At 39.0% G+C, this 26,185-nt stretch overlaps 1 protein-coding gene across 1 annotated transcript in view; it reads right to left on the bottom strand.

Annotated features, from left to right (window-relative positions):
- Window positions 1–26,185, bottom strand: part of PEX7 (peroxisomal biogenesis factor 7) — a 42,248-nt gene continuing 16,063 nt past the window's right edge. Inside the window, exons 6-10 of the mRNA XM_035538796.2 lie at window positions 25,188–25,294; window positions 24,597–24,710; window positions 20,880–20,935; window positions 11,782–11,881; window positions 1–2,383 (exon numbers count right to left, since the gene is read on the bottom strand). Coding sequence (XP_035394689.1) covers window positions 2,315–2,383; window positions 11,782–11,881; window positions 20,880–20,935; window positions 24,597–24,710; window positions 25,188–25,294 — 446 coding nt within the window. The 3' untranslated portion in view covers window positions 1–2,314. The remainder of the gene's footprint in view (window positions 2,384–11,781; window positions 11,882–20,879; window positions 20,936–24,596; window positions 24,711–25,187; window positions 25,295–26,185) is intronic.

Raw genomic sequence — 26,185 nt, 5'->3', positions numbered from 1 at the left:
TTTTTATTTTTTTCTGTTACAGTGCAAAAACGTGACAGCATGTTCTCCCCATTCAAAGATCAAGCAGGAAGATTAAAGGCCACAGTTTATATTTACTATGTGCATCTTCTAGATGCGCTCATTTTTAAAGAGAGAGAAACCTCAGCAACCTTCAGCGCAGAAGCTAACCTGGACACAGGGGGAAGAGAAGGCAGCTAAGAAAAGGAGTGGCAGTTAATCCATGTGCTGAGCGTGCATGTGCAGAACGGGGATTGTTTCTTTCTCTGTGCTAGCTTTCCAAAATCTGCCTTGCCAACCGATACACAATGGCAGTATTCTGGAAACATCCACCACCACCCCCAGAAACATGCGTATAGAATACATACCCACCAACAAAATATACCACTCCCTCACGTAACTTGCAGTTACTTCTGCAAGTCTAAGGAGAAAAGGGAGATAGAGCAGAAGACTGGAGTAACTGTTAAGGTTGAAATAATCAATTTTAATGTTTAGAATTAGATTTTACGGCCCATGGTATTGCTGAAAGCTCTGTGCAGCATAGCTGTATGATTGCATCATTCCTCAGCATGAAGAATTAAAATTGCAATAAACCTTTGGAATTTGGTGCAACACACTCTCACAAAAGAGAAAATCCACTTGTGTTTTTTATTCAGCTTGAGAGGATGGCATTCCAGTGTCAGTTTGCACTGATCCAGAAAACTTAAGAACCTATCATGATTCAAATTCTCATCCTGTGGAAAGGGGTTTTCTTTCTGTCTTGCTCTTGCACCAAATCAATATATACGTATCTCCCTGTAGCTGCCTGCTAGTTCCCAGGCTTTCTCCAGGATAGCCCAGTAATTCTCTCCTCACAACTTTCTTCACTACAAATCTTAGTTCTGCTGATTCTTTCCTTTGTTTCTTCAAAATATCTAGCAGTATCTGCTGCTACATGATGTATGAGTGGTGCAACCAGAAGCGTACTGCATTCATTAACAGGAGACTATAGGAACCCAGCTGAAGACCTAGCACCTGCAAAGAGTCTTTTGATGGTAAAGATTGACGTCATGGGGTAGCAACAGAAATGAGACAGCTTTAAGAATGTAAAAAAAAAAAAAATCAAAATAAAACAAAAAAAGGGCTAACATGAAACTAAGAGAGAAGCCAAAGAGATATAAGTGAGAACTGCAGGAGTATCACAGGGGGATCCTTAAGAGGCTGATACAGTATTTAAAGGAGACTGGAAAACTAAAGAAAATGAATGCCTCTACTTGTTGCCAAAAAAATCAAATGAAAATACCAATATGTGGGCTGAGGGGTTAAAGTGGGCAAAGAAACTACTCAACATAGCTATAATATGTTGCGTGTATTCTTGCAAGTCTGATAATAGCTTAGCCACATTGGATCTGCTATGCTTATGCCAAGAAGTTAATCCGCATGTGTGTCGACTCAACTAGTCCAGACATCACCTTTCACTTTGGCCAGTCAGTGGTAGGTCCAGAAACACTAAATATATGGCCACATTCCTCTTCTATCTCTTGAAAAATCTAAGTGAAAGTAAAAGATAAGTCTATTAAAAGAGATGGTTGTCCTATCTCTAAATCTTGAGAATTGTGATCTAATTAGTATTGTTTGTATTTCATTTTTTTTCCTAAGTGTTTTCTCTAGATTATTGTTCTGCATGACTTCATTAACTGTTTTACTCAAGGAGATCCATGGGAAAAATGTATGAAAATAATCTCTACCATCTCTGTGAAGCAGCAATCAAAAAGGTCAAAGGAATCAGATGGCTATCAACTATGACATTTACTGTCTATCAAGAGTATTCATCATACTGCACAAGAAAATAATGCAATGTGAGTCAAAGCAAAATGTATCAGTATAAACGCATCCCAGTGATACAAGCCTCAGGTTGACATTACAGTACTCCACAGCGAGAAAAAACACTTTCTCCTTTTCTACAGTGACAATCTGTAAAAATGCACTGTCAGTTATTTTTATTCTTTATAAGGATCAAGAAGATTTTGGCCTCTGCTCTCATCATTAGCCAGACTGATCACAAAATTGTGTCAGTGGTTCTGCTCTGAAGACTCCAGCTTGTATCTGCTACTGTCCTCTTCAGCCACTCAGTAGCTGCTGAATGTTTTGCTGGCCCAAGCACTAACCTGTTCAGTACAACAAGTCCACATGCTCAAGTGCACAACCCTTTCAGTACAAACAAGACTTTTACTTAAAAAGAGACACGAAGATTAGTGACGCAGCTGACAGTTTAGCACAAGTCTGGTTGTGAATGATGACAGAAAGGTTCCTATTGTGTCAGATCTTCATTTTCTCTCTAGACAGGACCTGTCAGGCACGATGGAGTGTAGATCTTGACAAGCTCATCCCAAGCACAGTCCACCACCTACAAAGTAAACAGAATCTGGTTAGTGTCATTTTGACAAAAACCAGAAGGATCTTAGAAGAAATTAATGCATACTGTTGGGTTAATGTTGGTTGGTGCTCTAATTTACAATGCTTCAAAATTAGATAGCAAGGCAGCTGCTTTTTTTCTCTTTTTAAAAACAAACAAACAAGCTTCATTCTAGCTTCACTAAGGCAAGTAAAAATTTACAGTGTCCTATTTTGCATACTCTCCATGAGGAAAGCAGGGAAACCTTAGAGTTTCAAGTGATTGTTTCACACAGGCCAATGCAGAAAGTAACAGCATGGGATGAAGGGAGGACAAATAAATTTCCAGACCGTGTGACATTTCTTCTCTTTATAGGGTCTTAGGACTCTTCTACCATGACGTCTCAACACTTCATGATCAAATGTTACCATTTTTCTCAAACTTGCAGGTAGGGAAAACTATTATAGACATTTTCCTAATGGAGAGCTGAGGAACTGAGAATGCTCTAGGTGACCATGCTTGAGCAGGAAGGTTGGACTAGATGATCTCTGGAGGTCCCTTCCAACCTCAACTATTCTGCGTGATTCCGTGTGTGCATGAGAAACAAAGTGAACCAAAATGACCAATGGAAGTTTTTTGAAGAATTAAGACTGTTCTTCAGTCTCACACTGATAAGCTGTGAGATCACTGTATTGTCTTTTGTTGAGAAAAGACATGCCTACCAGGAAATTATTCTAACATAACTGAAAACTTTCTGAATTGCAAGTCCCAAGATATATTTTAGGTGAAAGCTAGAAACTAAAATCACAAACAAGGAGGTTAACCTTATTCTATAGCATTAGATTTGAATAAATAATGAGATACCACAGAGAAGACTGTAGAATCACAGAACAACTGAGGTGGGAATGGACCTCTGGAGATCATCTGGCCATCATCCCTGCTTAAGCAGGGTCCTCTAGCGCACATTACTCAGGACAGTGTCCAGACAGCTTTTGAACATCTCCAGGAAAGGAAACTCCACGGCCTCTCTGGGCAACCTGTCCCAGTGCTGAGTCACCCTCACAGAAAAATATTTTTTTCCTCATGTTCAAATGGAATGTTTTAATACATATTTTTCCTTCATGTTCAGAATGCTTTAGGTTTGATAATGACTTGATAATGCACTTAAGAGACAGTAACAAAGTGAAAGGGTTAAGCACACTGACAATTACTCAAGTAAATGACATACGGTGTATATTAACAGAACATTGTACGGAACAAGAAAGAAGGCAAAGGGGAGTAGAAAAAGGAGAGCTAAAAAGTTGATGAGCCCCACAGATACATGCCAATAAATCTGGCTTAATCCATCTTGAATTATCTTTACAATGTATTTTCCAGTCGGGATGACAAAGGATGTAGTGTTGGATCCCCTACACAACAAGCTCCCTTCTGCTCAGACTCCAATTCCTGTTCTCTTCTAGAGCCAGAATGAACAGCTGCACACGAAAAATTTGGAAATCCAACTTCAATATTTTATTTCATATTATAATCAGCCTGTTTTGTGTTTACTATACCGCACTATTTATTCATTTTTATTGCTTCTTTAGCTGCTTCTACTAAGTTTTTGAAGTGTTTTCTGTGTATATCTAAATGTACCAAAAATCTCTTGAAAACATGTCTGTCTATTCATACAACATAATAGATCTTTGTGTGGTATAATGTTCTGCTGCATTACAGTCCATCCAAATCATACAAAAAAAGAAAATCCAAGTTCTCCACTGAAAAAGCTATGTAAAAACTGTGTTTTATATGATTGCCAGTTTCTAAATATTCTTCAGAGCTCTGGATCAATATCTGTATTTCCACAAGCAATACTTTTCACTTTCATGCAGAAACAAGATAACATTTGGAAAAAATCCCACGGGAATTCCCACCTGTTATCAGTGTAATTAGCATCCTGAGGCAGCCTCTGAACAAATACAGTTATAGAACTGGTTAATCTAGCAACACTAAAAATAAACAGGGGATATTAAAAGGGAGTTTGAAAAGGATCACTTGCCGTAATTTGCCCAACTCATTGACTTAATGATAACACATGAAAGATGACAAGGTAAGCAGCTAACAGAAGGAAAATAAAACTACAGCAAACAGCACTGTATCAAGTTCTCCTGTGCAGAAGGAAGTCTATAAAGCAAGACCAGTATTAGAAAACTTGGTGAGAATGCCCACGTAAGAAACAGCAAACAGGCATGCATGTAAAACTGTGACACTACAGAATGGAAGAGCACTAGAAAATGCAATAGCATTTCCATTTCTCCTTAATACTTCTCCAAAATACAGCCAAGTCTGTGAGAGAAGGGGGACAACTGAAAGGTATCATTGTGGTAGCCAGCATTAATTTATGGACAGCTGCTACATGCCCCTTTGCAGTACCTCGTGAATTATCACCGCTACAAATACAAATGACTAAAATAAACCATGGGATAAAGAGAAGTAATGTTTATGCAGATACCGCATCAGGTTACCAAATGCCTTCTTTCATTTTGCCTTTTTTTTTTTTTTCTTATGATGACCTGTTTTATACAATGGTCTTATGACCACTGTATGCCTTTCCTAAGAAGAGGGGAACATAAGATATTGAATAAGCACTAGAAGTATTTAGCAATGTCAGTTCTCATGTGATATGTGATTTGGTTATTTAACTAAGTGCTACTTTATATTTAAATATTAAAAAAGCAGCAGTAATTCCAGCTGGGAGGAGGGCTGATCCAGCACACCACAGTAAATAAATATGCAGTTAAAAATGCAACTTCCTGGAGTTTATATTTTAATCAATGAGATGATGTTACTAATCGGTGGAAAAACGCTTCCATGGTAAGATGAAGGAGAAAAGAAAATTTAAAAATTAATTCAAACATTGTCTTCATATCCAATAAAGTCCTCACCAGTAGGAACACGAAGGCGTGGAGGTTCACCTTTCTGTGTTCATGTCTTCACTGTCTTGGAAACAAATTTTACTCACAAATTGAAACAAATCTCACTGATTTCAGTATTTAGAGTGTACATGATTTACCTTTTTTTTTTTTAACTGACATGCAAACAGAGTAGAAGACAGTTTACTTCAGTTGCAAAGAACTGAATAATTGTAATCCTTATACTATTTAATACCTTGGACACCCGTATGCCATGCAATTTTCATTATAACTTATAAATTGTTCTTGTAACTGTAGAATAAAATTCTACTATAGCAACTTTTAACTATCTGAAATCGCAGAGAAAAGGAGAATAACTAAAGCTGAATTGTGAAACAAGAATATTTCACCTTACAGTGACTGTTCAGTTACATCAAGAAATAATGCAAATTTTAAAAACATTCTAAAACAGGTAATTTTTCTGCTGGTTATGAACTGTTACTAAAGCTATATGGGACAAAGGCAGTTTGACAAAATGTCTCTAACCTTATTTAAGTAGCAAATTTGCTGTACCAGCATATATGCTTGGGATAACTTATTGTTACTGCTGCAGCATAAATGTCATGCCAAGTTATCTGCCAGTAGAGTTTTTAAGCAAGTCTATTTGAAGCACAGAAATCAAAATGGGCATCACTATATTTCCCTCTAAGTAAAGCCAAAAAGCAAGCAAATGAACAAAAAACTACAGTCATCATAGGAAGCTGATTGCTTGACTTGAAAACCATGGTTTAATTTAAATGAAACAGCTATCCTGTATTTTATTGAACTGTTTATCCTTGTCCCAGAGTATAACAATGTTTCCCACCAATTGATTTAATATTGATACCATTCATTTATCAAAGACATTTCCATTTACTCACAAACTGATTTCCTTTTCTGATAGGCCCTCTCTTTTCTATTCATCACAATCATCTTGCTTTGCAATAGACTTAGACCTTTTCCAGCACCTGAGGGCAACCCATCGAGTCCAGGGCAATTACATGGATGACATTCTGCCTCTTTAATATTCAGAAGGAGAAAAAAGAAAAGAGAAATCTCCCAAGTTAGTAGCTATTTTTTTCTTCCAATGTTTGAAGGCACAATAAAACTCCAACCTCCAACCCAGACAAAATACATTGAAAAGATCAACTAAAAACTTTGAGTTCAGTAACCCCTTTATGAAGGGAGTTAATCAGAAGAAAGTGCAGCCTTCTCCATGTTAATATTTTCAGCCTTTTTAATGGGCCTATCCAGAAGTACCCTGGTGCCACTCAGCTTCCTGAGTGCTTATAATAAATCAGATGATAACGCACAAATGTGTCTGAGTGACCCATTTCTCTTTTCAGCTTTTCTCCATCCCACCCCATTTTCAAATAAAACCAATATGACCTGTCTTTTTTCCATGAGAAGAGATATCAGAAAAAGTATTCAGTTCTTCTCGTCCATTAATGTTGTGTTTCCCTTCCTCTTTTAGTTTCTTATCTTCTGTGACATTTTATATGGAATCTAACAAGCTATTTATATCATTATTATGTATTTTGAAGGGTCCTGAACACCCTCTGTATGTGTGTAAGATGGAGAGATGGGAGATTAGGTGGAGATAAAGAAAGCTATTAGGTTTGCTACTCATTAGATTACTTTGAGAGGCGATCACTTCTCAGATTCTACCTCCAGACCAGACCAGTTTTGGCCTTAGTGCCCATTCATACACCATATGCTAGAAAAATTTAAGTAGAATGGATCTCTGCTGAAGCACCTTTTTTTCTTTTTGTGGGTGGGGGGTATGTGGACCATTACAAAAGATAGAATAGGCAGAAATTTAAATTTATTCAATACCTATTTTGTACTAGAAAATCTGAACCACTGGTGTGACCTTTCGTTTCATCAAAAGATGCCAGGGATGAACTGCACACGATGTCTACCTTCACACAAGTATGAAGTGATGGGAGTCTGTAAATTAAAACTTTTTATTTTGAATGTGGAATGAAAGATTTCTCTAATGTACTTTTGAAAAAAAAAAACCAACACACATTGTTTTCGTTATTATTTTCCAATAAAGGCAGAATAGAACAAACCCTGGACCGTAAGTTCTTATAAATAAAAGCTGTTCCAGATACAGGAACAAAATCCACTATGCTGACTAACAGATGAGGCTTGCAGGAGCAGAAATTGTTTTTAAGCCACTGAAACACGACACACAACCAAGAAACTGCTGCCTCATCTCTTCCCAGCACTTCAAAGATTGAGAAGTTTTTCCTCTCAGCAGACTGCCATTGCAGCTCTTACAGAATTGCCATGCCTGACAGCAACCCTTGCAAACACCCTGAGATGAGACTTCTGTTGATAATGTCTAAGAGCAACCATTATTCATAAATGGTTAGCTTTGACTGATGCAGTGAAAATTGAACAGTTAGGGAAGGACCTGCAATAAGCACCAGCAAGAAATGTCACCTCCCTCTCCAACTCTATAAAGGTGCTCACATTGGTTTAATGATAACATTTGCAGCTGTTTAAGTCTGATCTTTCCATGCAAAAATCCACTCTGAGACTAAGTAAGAAGTCTTTTTATCTCAAAGGATCACTAACCGCATAACTATGGTAGCATCCAGGCCATATGGAGAGATTAAGAAGAAGTACAGCTAGTGAGACAATCAGAGCAGCGTGATAGCCATGACAGCTGGGTGGAAGCTATCAGCTCCTTCGCAATTACGTGTAAAAATTAAGAGCAAATTAGCAAAAGCAAGGTCTTTTCTTTTCTGTACATTTCCACAAGACGCAGCTCCACTTTTATATGGAACAGTCAACATTCCTAGGACTGCCATGGGCACACGTCTAACGAACAGCAGAACAGAGAGCAAAACAGCCTTGCTATAGACACCTCCTGCATTTCTATTTGGCTGTACTGGTTAAGCCAACTTAGCATAGCTAATGCGGCACATTGCATAATCTGCACATACACGAGAGGTAGCAGAACAAACCTGTACACCAGAACTTGACCGATGATAATAAAAAAACCTCCATAAAGCTGAAAGATCTTAGGACAAGATTTCATTTACCTTCAGGGGATACAGCTCAGGTGGATATAGTTTGGCTACGACCTCTCTCCAGCTACTGAGAAATGACAGCTTTTTAAGTTTTAGTGACATTGATGCCATACGAAAGCTCACGATGCCATCAGCACAGCAACATTTCATGGGATCAACAGACTCCTCCTACAACGCAAGCATTGCCCCCCAGCTCTAATGCCTCTGGCCAGGTGGAAGGGAGGAGCGCAGACTGCTACAGACAAAATGCTGGTGATACCCCACAGCTTTAGTGCGAAGAAACTGGAGATGCAGAGAAGCTGAGGCACAAAGAACAGTGTAACACAGAGTACAAGACTAATTTCACAGGTACTGTACTGGTATTATCACCAACTCCATATTATTTGGAATTATGTACAGGATCATGCACAAGGAAAGTAAATACCAGAAGAGAAGTAAGAAATCTGATGAGTTGCAGAATACCATTCCAATATAAGCTGGGATTTGTAGTGTTTTCTCCTAGATCTTACATCAACACTTGCATTTCAACAGCAAAATACCCTGTCTTATGGACCATTTCTGTTAACGCTTTGCACTATAAAATGCACATTTTAATATATGCCTGAAAATTTGTTAGTCCAAAATTGTTATGAACATGACAACAACCATTAAGGTGAAAGAAAAAAAGAGTTGATTTCATTAAAAAGCAAAGCTTTCAACAAAGGCTTACTTTTATGTAGAGGCAGATACCCCAAGACAGGTATCAGAATAGTAATTAAGCACCAAGGAATTTTCTTTATCGCCTAGCTAATACTTACCTCCATGACGGGGATCCGTTCCTCACCAGCAAATCTCTCCCCCCACCCAGTGTTGCCTCCTCTTAGCAGGATACTTCCCAAGAACCCACTTGCCTACATGTACCTGCCCGTGGATTCTGTTCAAAGCTCCATCAGTTCCACAGGAATGTCTTATAAATCCCGAATCGGATACTTAATCCTGGTATCTATTTTGAACACTTTTCCAAGACTGGCTTTTTCTTGACACTTAAAAGATACTTCTTAAATGCTGAAGTTCATTGGGCACAGGCAAAGAAAATACTTTCTGGCTAGGCAACAAAAGTATCATCAAGAGTGAAAGCAAAGGTTAATGACCAGAATGATACATGATTTGACTATAAATGAGTAGCCTGTCCATTACAAATAAAATACCCTGGATGCATGGAGTTGTGAAGTAGTTCCAATCTCAAGTTGTAACTCCTTCTAAAATGTACAATGAAAATCACGAATCATACATATACACGAAGAACAACAGTGCTTGGGACTCATTATCAGTTCTTGACAGAGAGCAGACATGGCAGCAACCTATTGGAAACAGCAGCATAATTTAAGCAAATAATCTTTGCTGGATAAATGTAGAAGTCAGGGAAAGGATACAAATGCTCAGACTGGAAGCAGCTGTAAGTGTTCAGAAAATTCTTGATCTGGTAGTTACAGTTGAATTCTATTACAGTTTTCTGTTTTCTTTTTCCCCTTTTTTTTTTTTTTTAAACAACATTTACATTTCCCATTGCTGTGATATCCAGCCTTCACAATACATTAAACCAACTCAACAGAAAAAGCAGGGGAAACTTAAAGCTGTTGCAGATGCCAAACTTCTGTCTGGAAGGCATGTTGGCCTGAACTATATATGGTAAGTACCTCAGACTTACCAGCTGGTACTTCTGCGTTAAGTCCAACACAGGACTTGTAGAATTTCTATATGGAAAAAAAAAATACCTGGATGCACGAAAGGCCTAATGTAGACGGGTATACACACCATCATTTTCCTTTTTCCAACACCCAAGTGCAGGTGCAGCTGTTTGCTTTGAATTCATTATCTATCATCAATGAGCTTTGTTCCAAGAAGGCTGTTCCATACATTGCAGTTACAAAAGGAAGAATATCCTTTCAGCAGGAACGCAGAGTTTGACAGACATATCATACAAAAAGAAGTCATATTTAGCCAGTCAGAAACGCCATCCACTGTAACAAACACCCAGGGCTCTTTCCAACAGGCTTAGAATCAAGATGTAATCACACTCTCAACACAAAAGAAGAAAAATCTTTTTGTCATCTCATTCAGATCCATGGCAAAATCCACACCAACTTCATGGAAAGCCAAGTTGCACTCAGAGCATGCTATGATATAGCAGCGCAAGGCCCTAAAGCACTATGCTACGCTTCCAGCTCCTCTGGCCCCAATTCAGTCAGAATCATATCTGTGCACTCACTTGGGATGAAGCTTTACTTCCCAGCAACTGGCCTTTATGCTCCTCTTTCCCTACCCTGCTCCAGTCACAAATAACCTGAAACTTCAGATTTTTACTCAGCCTTACAAATTCTCCTACACTGTTCACAGCACAGCCTCATGAACAGCTACTGCAGCACCCCTGAGGCAGCAGAATTAAGGGAATGAGCAACTGGGCATGAAGCTCTTCAAGCCTGTGCTGATGCCAAGAATGGTTCCCCCTGCATTAAGCTAAGTATATTGCCACACTGACACCTTTCTCCTGTGTCTTTGTATCAACCAGCAGAAATTTGGATGGTTTTATTTGCTTTGCCTAGCCAGAATTTCATCACAGATGAAAAAAAGTAATTTTTATCTAAGATTAAAAAAAAAACACAACAATTTCACTGTGAATTAGCAAAGAATCTAGATGTAAATAACACCTGAGGCACATTAAATACTGTATTTGTCATAGTTGACTCAGTGGCAGTAATTTCTATGTGAAAACTATACACTTATAGGTATTAAAGCAAATAATTAACTTTATTTTTAGTTTTCTTCTACCTTTCTTTTCAGAAGAAAAAAAACAGGTCAAACTACATATGACGATTCTCTGTTTACAAAACAGAAATTATTGTAGCAACAGAAGCAAAGGACAGAATTCTACTGTGACCTGTACACAAACATGTGCTCTTGCCAAAATGAGTCCCACTCATTCACATTTATAATTAAGGGTTTTATACTTCTAAATACATTTTAAGCCTCCTACAGTACTCCTGCTATTATGACAAACCAAGACTCGGTATCACATGTGACACTAGCAATGCTTAACTTGAGTTTTCAAGTAGACAGAACAAAGCTCTGTCTTTCAGCTTGGCATCCTAGGCACCCCTCTCCATTACTCTTTCTTCCGAAATAAAGCTACCTCATTTTCCCTGAGCTCACCATGGCTTTCAGCTATCTCATTTTGCAATTCTGCCTGTCCTGCCTTCCTCTCCGGCCCAATGTGAGTAACTGCTTTATAAATAAATATAGACCTAAAGAGAGGTTTATTTAATAAGCATTCAGCCAGATTCACTTCCAAAAGCTTTCTGTGGTCCAGTGGCTCTTATTCAGGATCCAAGATGGAGTCCAGCCTCAACTGAACTAGCTAAAACAGGCAAGCAAAATGTAAATTCGTCACACCTCTTACCTGACCACAGTTGTGAAGGCTTAAATCTAGTCCACATGTAAATTCAGTATGATGCTCAACTGTTTCCAGCAAAGGGTTAGGCTTGGAAAAGTCCCAGAATCTATACAGAGAGGAAGGGAGGGAGGGAGGGAGAGAAAATCAAACAAACCACAATTAATGTAATTGAAAGGCCATTTTAAAAATATAATGCAAGATATTGACAAATCTGTTGCTGCCAGGGTATTTAAAAGAGCAAACTCATCCACTTAGGGAACATAATTAATCATATTCCTGCAAAGCCATCTGCTGATTTGCATAAATTAAATTTCACTGGGCAAAACCGTCTTTGTCTCCTGTTGCAGAAACTGAGATCAAAACTGGCACCAAAGACCAGCTTTTGGGACATTACTGAAACAGAAGAAAATGTAGGCTAAAATAATATTCTTATATTTCTTGATAGCTGAAGAATTTTATCACTGAAAGATATTAACACAAATTATGATTTTTCTCACTTGTTGGTACTGTTCAGTATGGGATGTTTATTTATGGAAAATTACATTTTCATTCATGACACTGGTCATTCCCTGTCTCCAATCTGAGACTGTGTTTCTGTAAAACAAAATACAATATTATAACTTAATAATCAATTTGTATGACAAAGATCAGTGGCATTAAACACTTAATTCCACTAATGTATATTTCAAAAATAAGTTTTCCTTTCCAAGCTCAGTTGATATAAATGCCTAAGAAATGGATTTCTGAAGTGTTCTACTTCTCCAAGCTATTCCCAGAGTAGATGCAATGTAGTTTATAGCAAGTATAAAAGAGGTATAAAAGAAGATGGGATGTAAGTATAGGTACAACAAGAAACCTCAGTGGTAAAACACGGATTCAGGAATAAAACTTTCAAGCAATCATACACTGACAAGACACCATAGCCTAATGATGGCACAAAACAAAGATTTGTTTTTCGTTTTCGGGCTGTATAGTATTGCTTAAAAAGCCCACAGACCGCAGAGCACCGCACAGTTTGTGGGCTAACAGCTGTAACCAAATTTTCTACATGTTGGGTTTTCTCACAGTGGTCAACGATTAGCTTTATTTCTTCTGTAACAATCACAGAGGCCTCTGCCTTACTCCTACTGGAGAAAGTGGCAGTAATTAATAAGAGCAGTTCATTATCAGACCAACTACACCGAAAGCTCTGTATGTTCAAACCAATTCAGGTAAAATAGCAAACACTGGAGCCAGCAGGGTCAGTTTGTTTAAAGTGTAGATGTTATTTCCTTAATAAATGAGCAGAGTGGTATCAGCACAATGGCTACGCCATAGCAACAACCCTCTTAACTTTTTCCTAGTACCTGAGATCTAAGACAAACAGCTTATTTCGCAAGAGAGAAGAGCAAAAAGACCATTTCAGCATTTTCACCCTCACCCATTTTTCCCTAAGAACCTAAGGAAACCAGTCTTCTTGTCTCTAGGTAAGTGGCAGCCTTCCTTACCACATGAGCTCTCTACTAACTCTAAGACAGTTGCTCACAACTGGAAATCAAGATTAAAGGAGACAACTTCAGATCTATATCAACAGAAACTTAGAACTAAGACTGTCTGACCAATTTTAAAAAGAGTAAGGCAAATTGGTGTTTGCTGTATGAAGTGATGTTTGCAAAATGTCAGCAGCAGTACAGAGTTTGAGTACGACAACTCAGTTCAAGTTCCACAGACTGTCTGGGACCTTTGTTTTGATATAAAAACACTTACTAGAGACCAAAAAACATACAGTCTCAGGACTGAAAACCACTGATGACAAGTTAATGGTGTCACTGATAACTCACTGTAGTACCAAGTGAAAAATGCTGTCTGTAGCCCAGGTTCCAAAACTAGCATGGTGCCAATTTTCTGCTCTGCCTACTCTTTGCTCCCTGATTTGTCCCCAGAACATGAATTTCGTAAACGGGGATGCAAAACCCTGTCTTAGAGATGTATATGGTCTCATCACAGCTTCTAGATATTCCCCACGCTTTAGTATCGTAAGTCTAGAGTGGAGATCAGTTCACCATGACACATGCACCACTCTTCATCAAGCACTGGGAAACGCCAGTCGGCTAAAAATAGGTAAGCTGGAGATGAGAAATACAAAAGGGGTTGTCACTGACATACAGATAATACAGTATGTAATTCTTCACTCAGAGGGTGGTGAGGCCCTGGCACAGGCTGCCCAGAGAAGCTGTGGATGCCCCATCCCTGGAGGTGTTCAAGGCCAGGCTGGATGGGGCTTTGGGCAACCTGGTCTGGTGGGAGGTGTCCCTGCCCATGGCAGGGGGATTGGAACTGGATGTGTTTTAAGGTCCCTTCTAACCCAAACCATTCTATGATTTTATACTGTATGCATGGTATACTCTCTCAATATTTGTTTTATCATGTGCCCACAAAAAGACAACTTTACTTTTCAAAAAAGACAGGATATATTTTGTGGAGAAATATTTAAACATATTCATACCACAAACTGAGAAATAATAGTTAGCCTCATAACCAAAAAGCAAAAAGGGGTTATTTAAAAGAAAAAGGATTCATTTTCCATAAGAAAAAAATATTTAGATGCTGCCATAGTTAAACATTTACTACTTGAAAGTTTTAATTACAAACATTTAACATTCATACAAAGAGACCTGTTTATTAAAATAAAAAAAAGAGAAAATATACACATATCCCTTTGCTGTGTTCACCAACAATGTTATAGTGCTATTACTAGCACCAGAAATTTGTTTGCAGCCTTTGGTGACTAGCTCCCGTGTTCAGAATTTTCCTAATTTTAAGAGAAATTTGATCACATTAATACTTCAAAAGAAAGCTAGCACGCGCAGGCAGGAAAATGCCAGTGGAATTATAAAATACAAGAACCTGGGCACTTGTTCATGTGTTATAATAACTAGTATGAAATTTTAGTACTTGTCTTAATCCCAAAAGAAAGTATAAAAGAGAACATACGTTCTTTACACTGATATAGGAGTGACTGTGACTACCTTCACAGTCGCAACGAAGTTAAATCATAATTGAACAGTTCCAATCAGTTTTGAATTAGGTTAATTTCAGATGTTATGCCCAAAGATATGATTACCATTAGCAACTTTGCTGCCAATGGGAATTTTTATAATGCTGCAGGAGCTACTATCAACCGAGACATAGAAATTAACAGGTTCTTCTACTGCAGAGGTTTCAGTTTCATGCTTGAAAACACCATTGATAAGTATTTTGATTAGCAGGAAGACATTTCCTAGTTAGGAAAAAAAAATGAATAAGTGAGTAAAGAAAAAACATTTTTTTTTTTAGCTTGAAGAAAAAAAGGGGGAAAAGAAGCCAAGGACAAATAACTAAAGTAAAAAAAAAAAAAGAAGTGTTTGTTTTTTCTTATGAGCAGCATTATTCCAGAAGTTCTGAAGACTTCTTTGCAATCCATGTTACTGAACTTGTACACAGTGATGGGGAGGTGGAGACAGTGGTTTACCTTAAAGCCTCTTGCAGAGATGATAACCAATACAGAATAACTTTCAACAAAAATTGCTTTTTTGCCTCAGAGGCAAGATTCTGTGAATATATTTCAAGATCCGGCCTGATATCAGCTTAATGAAGTTCTGCAATTTATCAGATCATCTGTTTAAATTTGAGTGAGCACTGTCTGTGCCTAATGCACTAAGATCTTTTTATACTGAAGAGTCTCCAAAAATATAAAATAACTATTCCAGTAAGAGATGACACTGAAGTTCTTTCAAACTGAATTTTGATAGAGATAAGGCTTAAGAACATGCATGCAGACCTAAATAAGTCCTGGAAATGTTCCTGCACTTTGTACACTTCCTGACATTTTAATGATTCGTTTGTGTTAAAACAGCTTTTTAATTAACCTGCATTTTTTCTGAACTCTTCCAAAGAGTAAGGAAATAGTACAGAAAAGGTTGTCTTGATGAAGGCTCTACTAGACAGAGGGTTAAATCCAAATCATTATACACAAGTACAAAAAATAAAGCTCAAATCTACCACACTGTTTATTTTCTTAGCCCCCAGCGTGAAGTTGGCATGTGAACTAGCTTTCAGTAGCTTGACTGCAGTGCACACAAGCAACTATTATAATTTTTAAAGGACTGTCATTCTGTGCTGTTCTGTGGCTTACTATCAAATGAGACTTAAAAAAAAAGTCACAAGTCTTGAGTACATTTGACAAGATACAAAATTAATACCACACACTGGAATCCCAAATCTCTTACCTGTTTCTATACATAAACATTTATATATATTATTTTTTGTTCTTAAATTGAAATGTGTATAGTCATGTGTGTATATAGTCACGTCCTCATGTGTGTATGTGTATGCAGTTACATACACATCTGCACACAGGCACGTACGTGTACGTGGAGCGTATGGTGCATCCACTCAAACTCAGAACATTCCTAAGTGAACTCTACATCTTACTGTGAGCTATACTTCTCCTTGCAAGTGACAGTAAAGGATACATGGTAGAGGTACGACATAATATTAATGTTATATTCTTTAGAAGAGACCTTCCCAAGGTGTCATGGTGACAAGTTTCCCCTGTTATACAAAATATTTTTCTTGTGCCATGTTTGTCAAAGATTTTCACCTGCCCTCCTTTGTTATTTGTTTACTCGTGCTAAAACCAGGAGCTAATAGTTTTCTAAAACTCCTAAAATACTGTATTTCACCTCTTCAGCTCTGATCCATCTGTCCCTGGCCACAGCAAGTAATTGTTTGGACAGAAAAATAATGCCTGTAGTAAAACATGTCACTTTGTGAAAAGGTCTCCCCCCTCTGCATTTACAGGCACCATGGTATATGAGCTAGGAGCTCTCCTCCTCTTTGCTGACTGTTTCACAAATGAAATGTCAGAGCTGAAATTGCACTAGATGTTGGTGCTACATGGAGCGCATCAGTGCCAAACCTGAAGGATATACAGTTGGTGTCAGAAATGGGAAGAGCACTGGGACACATTAAAGTCACTTAAATGCATCAGCTATTTGATTATTAATCACACTGTTCAGACAAGGCCACTGGAAGAAACCAACCACCAGTTTTTATTTTGGACTTAGAAGCCTTTTGAGAAATCATACGCTGCAAACCAGCTGGCACTGCATCAGGGGAGTAAGACCACATAAATAAACCTCCACAGTCCACCATACAGTATTGTACAAGAAGTACATCTTGGACATAAATAAAATTAGGCACTTTATGTAAGACAGAATGCTGGTACAGCAGTCTAGAAGGTTATATACACGTGGACACCACAGCACTTACACTGTCAGCCTCCTGGCACTGACCACACAACAGAGGATTTCACTGGCAAGGCACTGCCCCTAATTACATTAAGCAAGAGTGTAACAATTAAAGTAAACTAGGAAAAGGCTCTCAAGAACTTATGTACTTCACAGCTCACAAGACTGGAGTGTTGCCATGGATAAAGGCTCCTCAGGAAAGCGAGGCTAGGAAGGTGGCTGTGTCCCACTGTAACTCTAAAATCCCTGAGAGGCTACAGCTGTGCAGCTACACATGAACTTCTAATTCTCCATTTAGTTTTCCTGCTGCACACAGGTGTCAGGCTGCATTCAGACGGAAAGTGAAAAAGCCTCTGACATTATGCTATTCCCCACAAGCTTCTCTGCCCCTCACACCTTCACTTCTCTTCAGGCTATGGTCGCTCTCCGCGACATTCCTAGTTGGATGCCTTCCTCAGTAGGTTAGCAAGCCTGTTGGCAAAGATGCTCTTGCCCTACTTCAACAGATGGATCTTATGCCTGCCTTGCAGTACCCATCACACAAAGAGGGCCCTGTGGTTGTAAACGACAAAGCCTCGTTTGTGACAGCAACCACACAGCCAAGCGGCGACTTGATGAGTAGGCCTTTTTCTACCTGGCCCTTTCTCCTTCACTGTCAGTATCAAGGAAAACACCACCTGGGTTCCCAAAGCCACGTAGCTGCTCTCAATATATTCATGGTCACCTCTTCCAGTAACACGAGAGCCCATACTGGTAAGTGGGCTCTGAGGCTGGACAAACCCTTGCTGTCTCTCCACAGCTTCCTGGAACTCAACATGGGGCTGCAAAGCCTTTCGAGACATGAAGCATCTACCTGCCACCCAGCTTGAAGAGGGAATGCAAGAGGAGGTAGTCTCCAGTGCTGACACACTTCTTGCTCTCGGTGCAGACACTTGATTCAGGCTCAGCCGATTCTGACACCTGTCCAGAATGAGCTTGTTCTTGCTCATCCATTCCCAGCGCACTAAACTTGTTCTCTCACTCCAAATTCCAAACTGGAGAAGGGGACTGTTGTGTTGCCTGAAGTCACAGGTTTCCAGCCTTGTCCATCAGGGGAATCTTTATCTTCTACTTCCTGAAGCATAGTTGCTAACTGTTCCTCCTTCCTTGCAGAGGTGAGAGCCTAAATCCCAAGGCTCTCACCTGACAGGTATCTCTGAAGACCCTGCCAATCTTGCATTCATCATCACTGATGGTATGCAGTCTGCTCACCTCCTTCACCTCAGCGCAAACATCTCCCACAGGTGACAAGATAAACCCCAGCCCCAGGTACTCCCAGCAGACCTGGAAGCCAAGAACATCCTCTCTAATGCTGTCGAGGTTGAGGACTCTGACGTGCCAAGGACAACCGCTCCATCAACTCCTTGTGGAATGTCACCATCATCACCGGACAGTCTCAAGCAGTCCCACACTGTCTGGAGCAGAGCCTCTGAGCCCTTTTTTACCTCTGCGTGTTCCTGTTCACTGTGCTCTAGAAGCTGCACACCAGCTATGCAGCCGCTCCCCAAGCTGCCCAGATGTTCGACAGCGTTCAGCCTGCTGATAAAGAGCTGTAGGCATTCTCTAAACAGGACGCAGTAAGCAGAGACTGTCTGCTAGAAACAAAAGCTTGCAGAAGCCAACCCTCACTGCCTCCAGAAGTTCACATCATAAGGAAGCGTGACAATGCAGTGGAGGAAGTGGAGGAAGGAGGGAGCGTTGGCTTTATTCTCATCCTTCTCAGCTTCCTTCTTCTAGCACTTCTGGCTAACACTTCTAACACTTCTGGCACTGCCTGGCTTGCAAATCCCTCTCTTCTTACCATAATGCTTGCACACCCAATGATCTTTCCATGCTGTATTGCTCACAACTCCATCCTTCCCTCACTGCCAAAGTACCCACACCTCCTCTCATGCCGTCACCAAGAGGGGAATGCCACGCTGCCCAGGACATGGAAAGGCAGGAGTACAGCAGAGAGCCACCGCAACCCAGAAGCTGTCCAGTCAATCAGCATGTGATCCCTGGCTGGCCCCAGCGAAGGTAACAGCCTGTTCCTTCGGCAGCGAATCTGTTGAACAGAACTACCATCAGTGAGGAGAGGATCTTTCAGCTGGCACCTGAACAGTAAGCACAGAGATCAGGTCCAACCACTCCTAAAGAAACGTTGTCCAGATCCAGTCATTAATCACAGCTTTTTTTTTTTACAAAGCCCAGCATGGGAATATTACTTATCTGAATACCAAAGCACTAATTTAATTTAAAACTCTTTTACCTTAATTATCTGATAAAAAGTAAAATGGGAAAAAATATACCACCAAGACTGCAAGTTTGTAAGCATTAAACTTAATACAGCAAGCATGGGACTGAGACACCAAAACAGGTGAGGGGAAAAAAAAAATCTATCTGATTTAAGGATACAACTCAGATAATTAACGATGTACTACTGTTAGTTCCTTTAATGTTCAGGGCATATACGCTTTGAATTTTAAGCACAGTAAATTGAGTTGTGGTTTTAAGAGCAATCAGAACTCTACCGTATAGGAAAACACTGCTACTTCTGTTGCCTTGGGGAAAACAGTAAGTTATACTTGCTGTGAGAAATTTAATTTTTAATCATTTAACTTATCTGATTTTAAAAATTTACCACTTCAATGCTTCCCAGTGTGGGTTTTACACACAATAGTTTTCTGCTTTAAAACCACTATTCTCAGGTGAACTCAGGTAAAAGTTGCTTTACAATGTAAGACCGTCACTATAGATATTATGTCTAAAGGCAAAAAGTAATAATCAAATATTATAAAAATCAGGAATTCAGAAATAAATTTGTCTGGAAATGTCCTTTTCCTCTTCAATATGCAACATCCAATTTTAAAAAATGTGAATATATAAAAGCGTACGTTAAGTCTTAATCACTTATTTTAGATTAAATTTTAAAGCCTGTACTGTACTGTATTCCTAAAGAATGTTATAGCTAGAACAGCATAAAGTACAAGCCTTTGGATTAAAATTTTACAGAAAAAAAAAAGGTTAGATAGACATATCACCAGCAGGACTTTCTACTATACAATTGCAAATGGTGTAGAGGTTTTCTCTCTCAGAGTCAATGAAAATGAAACTGTGTCAACCTACCCTAGGAACAGATGTAACATCAGCTCTTGAAATGTAAGCTTTCTTGTATACCAACCTGTATATCTTAGGCATTTTTAAACATCTTTTTTAGGAAAGAGTATTTTTTTTCTCCTCTACTGATCTATCTAACAAGCTTATCAACTGCTTTCAATATGGTTCCACTTGTTAAGAAACAGAGAGAAGCAGATAGCTTGTATTAAAGCAGATACCTTTATTATAAAATCCTCAGCAGTATCAGATTTATTGGGCAGCCAGGGGAACTTGCTGAAGTACTGTCTACTTCAGCATACATACTGTAGAACAACACTAAGGCTTCGTCAGATACAGGCAGGTTGAAAAACCTTTGTTATAAAAAGCTTAAATAAAAATAAAGCACAGAAACATACCAAGTCACCTATCTACATTCATTTTAGAGAATGCTACCTTCCTATCAGAGACTATCACAGCCAGACACAACTACGTGTATTAGAATGATGTGAAAAGGCTTCCAGAAAGCATCTGTCAGCACAGACATAATTCAGAGGACTGAGTTAGCCTTTAAGTGAAGAGCCCATGTATTTTCAACACATTTTACAAAGAGAGAAAATATCTGAGAGCAACTTTAACTGCGCTTCAATATGTCCACTCCAGAACTATTTTCTACTGCAGGCAATATTAAAGAAGATATGCGATAAAAAATTACTGTACCTCACAGTAAAATCGTAGGAGCAGGAGGCCAATAAAGTTGCATGGAATGGTGAAAACTGCAAGAAAACAAAAACAGATCAATTTTTAAAGTAAAAATATTGTGAGCATATACAGACTTACTGTAAGTAGAAAGTTACCAAAGTTTAACTATTTAAACTGTCTTTGTAGGTACCACATCATGTTGTAACAAAACAGACGTCAACAAATTTCCCCACCGTGTTTCTAATTACAGGGAATGCTCTGTGAGATCCTGGTTCAGTCTGATTTCATTACAGCACTGCCAAGTAACCCCGCTGTAAAGTTAAGAAGTTTTAAAACGGTCAGATAAACACTCATTATATTCTGCTTTTGGCTGACAAACCGAGTATCATCTCATTATACAAAGCAAGTTTCAGAAAAGCTGGGTCATCTTAGAGTGAAAATTTGTGCCATGCTATAGAGAACATAAGATATATTACTGTCATCAATTCCATGTCCTAAAATTTTGCAATTATTTACAGAAATTGGAAAATTGGGGATAAGTTGAAAAACTGAAGTCAATGTAATGTCACTTTCTAATCTCCCCCCTCCTGCAAGGCATCCTATGTGACACACTCTTCTACAGATTCTTGTAGACAGGTCTAAAAACTGCGCAAATAGAATGCAATTTGGTGGAAATTTTCACCTTGATTCCAGCTTTTCAGCAGCCCTCAATTCCCAATCATTTAAAGGTCTGTATTTCTTAACAAGATATACAAGTCACTGACCTGATTTGAAATACAGGCACCCCACACCTTGGTTCATAGGTAAGATTCTTCCTGCAAGACTTCCAGTATTGCTCACAGATAATAGAAATTCAATAGCTAAGCTTGGGCTATCACCACAGCTGCCAAGAATGCAAAGTATGTTCCTACAAACAAGGATCTCTTGAGTTTAACTCAAAAGCTATAGCTATATTTCAGTCTTGACATTGAAGACAGCTAAGAATATGAGATATCCAAATGCACCAATGCCAAGACCTCCTGAGAAGGGCTCCAGATGACCCCAGCGTGCTGCTGGAGCCCTGTGCTGCAGTGCGAGATCAGAGGCAATCTGCAAGAATCCTGACAGCATAATGCTGGGTCGAACTCCCTGCCCGCCGCAGACCTGACAGTCAACGCAAGCTTGTACAAGTGAAGAGAATACAAAGGACAGACAACTGACAGCTGTGATTTCATGGTTGGTTAAAACTAATTTAAGAGTGGTCTGCTGCCAAGACTGGTGGCCTTTCCCCTCCTTTCCACTTCAGGCCGTGCTCATGCCCCCTTCCTTTGTGTCACGGCTTTTAATCATGCAGTTGAGGGACAAATAGAGTCAGCTTAGTGATCCAGAAACTAGCCACTTTTAGGGACAGATTTTCAGCCAGAGCAATCAGCCAAGCCAGCGTACTGCACAGCTTTGTAATTGCCAGTGCCAGCAAGCCGTAGGGGAAGGGACGCTGGCAGGACAGGACAGAATGCCTCTACCTAGGTAGCATCCTGGTGTCTCTCAAGGTAGTCTGACAGGTGAGTCACACCACACAGGCATGGACACCCTCATCACCACTAAGTGCTGGCCTGCCTCTTGTATCTCATGTCCATGGGATCATGTCCATCTTCTAACAACACCTATAAAAGCCTGCTAAGATGGATTAAAAGCCACGCGCTCTCACATACCTCTTCCTTGAAGATGTATGCATACACAGCCTCCCCTCTGTCTCCTTAAAACCACTTACTGAATTGACCTCAAAGTTGGGTGCAAAGAAAGTTCTGGCCAACTCTTAATAATCATTTTAAGGTGCATCAGAAAACAGGGAACATTAGGGGCCTTAAAATGGAAACTTAAATAAAACTGTGTTAGAATACAAAAAAATACCCTACTCAGTGAGGCCGACTGAGGGTGCCCTGTGTTTTGACTCCAGTAAAAGCAACAGAAGATGTTCTGTAAAAAGAGCTTGCGAACCCAGGCACCTGTCATCGATTTCTTCCATACAGTATGTCTGGCTGATGGAAGATTATCACAGAATCACAGAATCACTGCAGTTAGAAGAGACCTGTAAAGATCATCTAGTCCATCCTGCCTTGCTCAAAGGTCAACTAGAGCAGTTTGGTAAGGGCCACATCCAATTAGATTTTGAGTATCTCTAAGAATGGAGACCAGTGTCTGAGAAAGCTCACAGTTAAAAAAAAAAAAAAGGGGAAAAAAAAAAAAGCTTTTGATTAAGCTTTTTCTTATGTTTAAATGGAATTTTCTGTATTTCAATTTGTTCCCATTGCCTCTTGTCTTCTCACTAGGCACCACTGAAGAGAGAGCTAATTCCAGAAGTCTTACATTATCTTAATTAGATGATCTTTAAGGTCCCTGCCAATCCAAACCATTACATGACTCAAGTCTACAATCTGATATGTAGAAAAAGTACTTTCATCTGTTTGTAAACCCATCTTCTTTTAGTTTTATCAAGCGCCTCTTAGCTCTACTATCACAGGATATAATGAATAACAATTCTGCATTCACTTTCTACATTTTACTGTGAAGACTTTGTTACGAATCCCTTAGTGGCAGAGCTGTTTTCAAAAGATCCCACATCCCAGTAACTCCCAGAGAGTGAAAATATAACATTCAAAGCTGTATTGATTTAACTTTCTTAATGGCTGTCAAACTGGAGTTAGGGAATGATCTGCCACTGCTAAACGTTCTTCTGCTATGAAGAATATTTCACAGAGCCTGATTAGAACATGGTCGTGCTGAAATTAAATCAGAAAAAAAAGACATGGAGAGTCACCACTAGTGGGGGTAGCAGGAAAGGGTAGCTAGGATAAGCAGGAGCTTTTCAAGCTGTCTAGCTACAAACAGGATTTGTGATATGGAACCTTTCCCATAGTTATCGGGAAAAGTTTCCCTTAGGTTTCCGAAAAATTACAACCCAAATGTGGTAGCTTTTAAAACCATTTTAAAGCCACAGATCAAAAATGCCAGGGTGAAGCGAAACAAAGTAGTGACTCAGGATATTTATTTTCTGCCAGTTCAAGCTTCCAAGAAAATATTCATTAACATACCTTTTCTTGAAAGGCTTTGTAATGATCAGGTATTATCTGTACCACACTAACCTTATATTAAATCACAGACCTGTGTCCTGCTGCCAACATACAATACTAATTCCAAGCACTGTGACTGTGCATCCAGAACAAACTCCTAGCAATAGGTGATCTAGTAGTACGCAGGTCCCGTACAGTCATCCGTAGCTGTTCATGCATAGAGTTTCTAAACTTACTTGACTATCAACATTTTCTTTGTATACACAAAAATACACATTCACAACCAGTTTTATACCTTGCCTTACATCAATACTGACATCTTGTATCAAAAGAATAAAGCACAGCACCACCTAAAAAAGTAATAAGGGAAGGTCTTGCCTCCATCTAAAATAGCCCATATAACTTAGCTTAAGTAAACCTCCTATCCCTCTCTAAATCTCTGGCATGCTCTTCCATCAATATATTGACTTTGAAGATATCATTTCCTTTGAAAGCCCACCAACCTGCTAAACATCAAACAGGTTTTACAGGCTAAACTGAACTGTTTCCAAGAACTGCCACTCTACCATCTAAAATCTTCAACATGTTTTTTCCTAGTTATTAGATCATGTAAAATATTATCGCTTCCCAGAAAAGTTTGCATAACAATCCAGTGATGGGTGACAGTGAATAAAATACAACTTACTTTCACTCTTCTGATAGCATAGGTATGACCAAGCAAGACAAACACCGGTTGCCGGACGTTTCGCAAATCCCAGCCTTTCAAACTGCAGTCAACTGCACCGGTTACCAGCAACTTCTGATGATTTGATACAACGCAGATATATCAGGACAACTTAATTATTAAATTGCAAAGATACATATCAGGAAAATGTTAGCTATAAAAGTTAGACAGATCAAACAATAAGACAGATCAAACAACAGAGATGAATACATCATAAATGAGGTCTCCATTGTGTAAATTAAAGAGAACAGAGAAATACAAACCGTTTCTCCACTAGGGAATATTCTGCCCACTATGTAAAAGAGTGAACAAAACTTCAGATCTACTTAGGCCAGTTATCAGTTGGAACAATGCTCTTCTGGAGATGTAGCTAGTAAATTAGCTAGCTAGTAAGAGAACAACTAGGCATGCTTTTATTCCCATATAACTAGAAGATGCATTAATGTTGCAGTAAAAACCAACCAACCAAACAAAAAAACTGAAAAAAAACCAACGCTGGTACTTGATGAAACTGGTTCTGCTAGGAAAACAGTTGGATGCACAGGATTGTACCTCATCATACTTGCACCAGTCACAGCTCAAGATCTCAGCCTCGTGGGCTGGTATTACAAGTTTGACTCCTGGGGCTTTCACATCCCAAACTCTTAAAGTATGGTCACCTGAAACAAAGAGAAATTCACTTGGCATTGATGAATCACTTATGGGATACAGTTAATCCACTAGTACTCAGGTAACAATGGTGTCTTAGCTCTATGAAACACAAACTATTACATGAGGACATTCAGGCTACATCAAGCACGTAATAGACAAAGAGGTCAGAGACATGCACAAATGGAGTAAGAACTTACTATTGCTCTTTCATTAGGAAAAAAAATAGTTTCATTTTATTACTAACACTTTCATTACTTTTTTAAATTCTGATTTGATTAAAAGATGGGGTAAAATATTCAAATAGCATTTAAATCAAGCAGGAGCATAGGATCCATTTCAAAATGGACTTAGAAGACCAGAATCCTAAACAATTTTTCTCTGCAAATCAGATGAGAAAAAGCACCTACACACATACTTTTAGCATGCAGAATAGCGAACAGTGTTTCAAGCACAACTTGTCTCTGCATTTTCAATGAAAGAAACATTTAACATGTATTATCTGTATTCATCATTTACAAAAACTGCAGTTACTGTCATCCATTGACAGATCAGAAGATAAAGTCATTCTGCTGTAACTGTTACACATATTAAATGCCACTTTTTCCCTAACCTCTGAGCACAGACTTGCACCTGCATGTGTGCACGCACGCACAAAGGTCTTCAGGGAGCAATTAAGGGAGTACAGCCTAAGAGCCGTCAATCACCCGAGCCTCTCTCTTTCCATCAAATTACTAATTGTCCTCTAGCCCTACAGGTCTTTAGCATTCTAGGTGTACACCCTTCTTACAAAGGCAGTTGCTAATGGTAATGGCTCACAAAGATAGAGAGAACTGCATCAGCTAAGACAACTACGCTTTTAACTTTTTTCTTTTTTAAAAAATCCATTCTCTGATTAACCA

This window comes from Cygnus atratus, chromosome 3 (assembly GCF_013377495.2).
Source record: "Cygnus atratus isolate AKBS03 ecotype Queensland, Australia chromosome 3, CAtr_DNAZoo_HiC_assembly, whole genome shotgun sequence".
Classification (NCBI taxonomy): Eukaryota; Metazoa; Chordata; class Aves; order Anseriformes; family Anatidae; genus Cygnus; species Cygnus atratus.
Note: the sequence above shows the minus strand (reverse complement) of the source record. Positions and strands in the feature narration are given on the sequence as shown.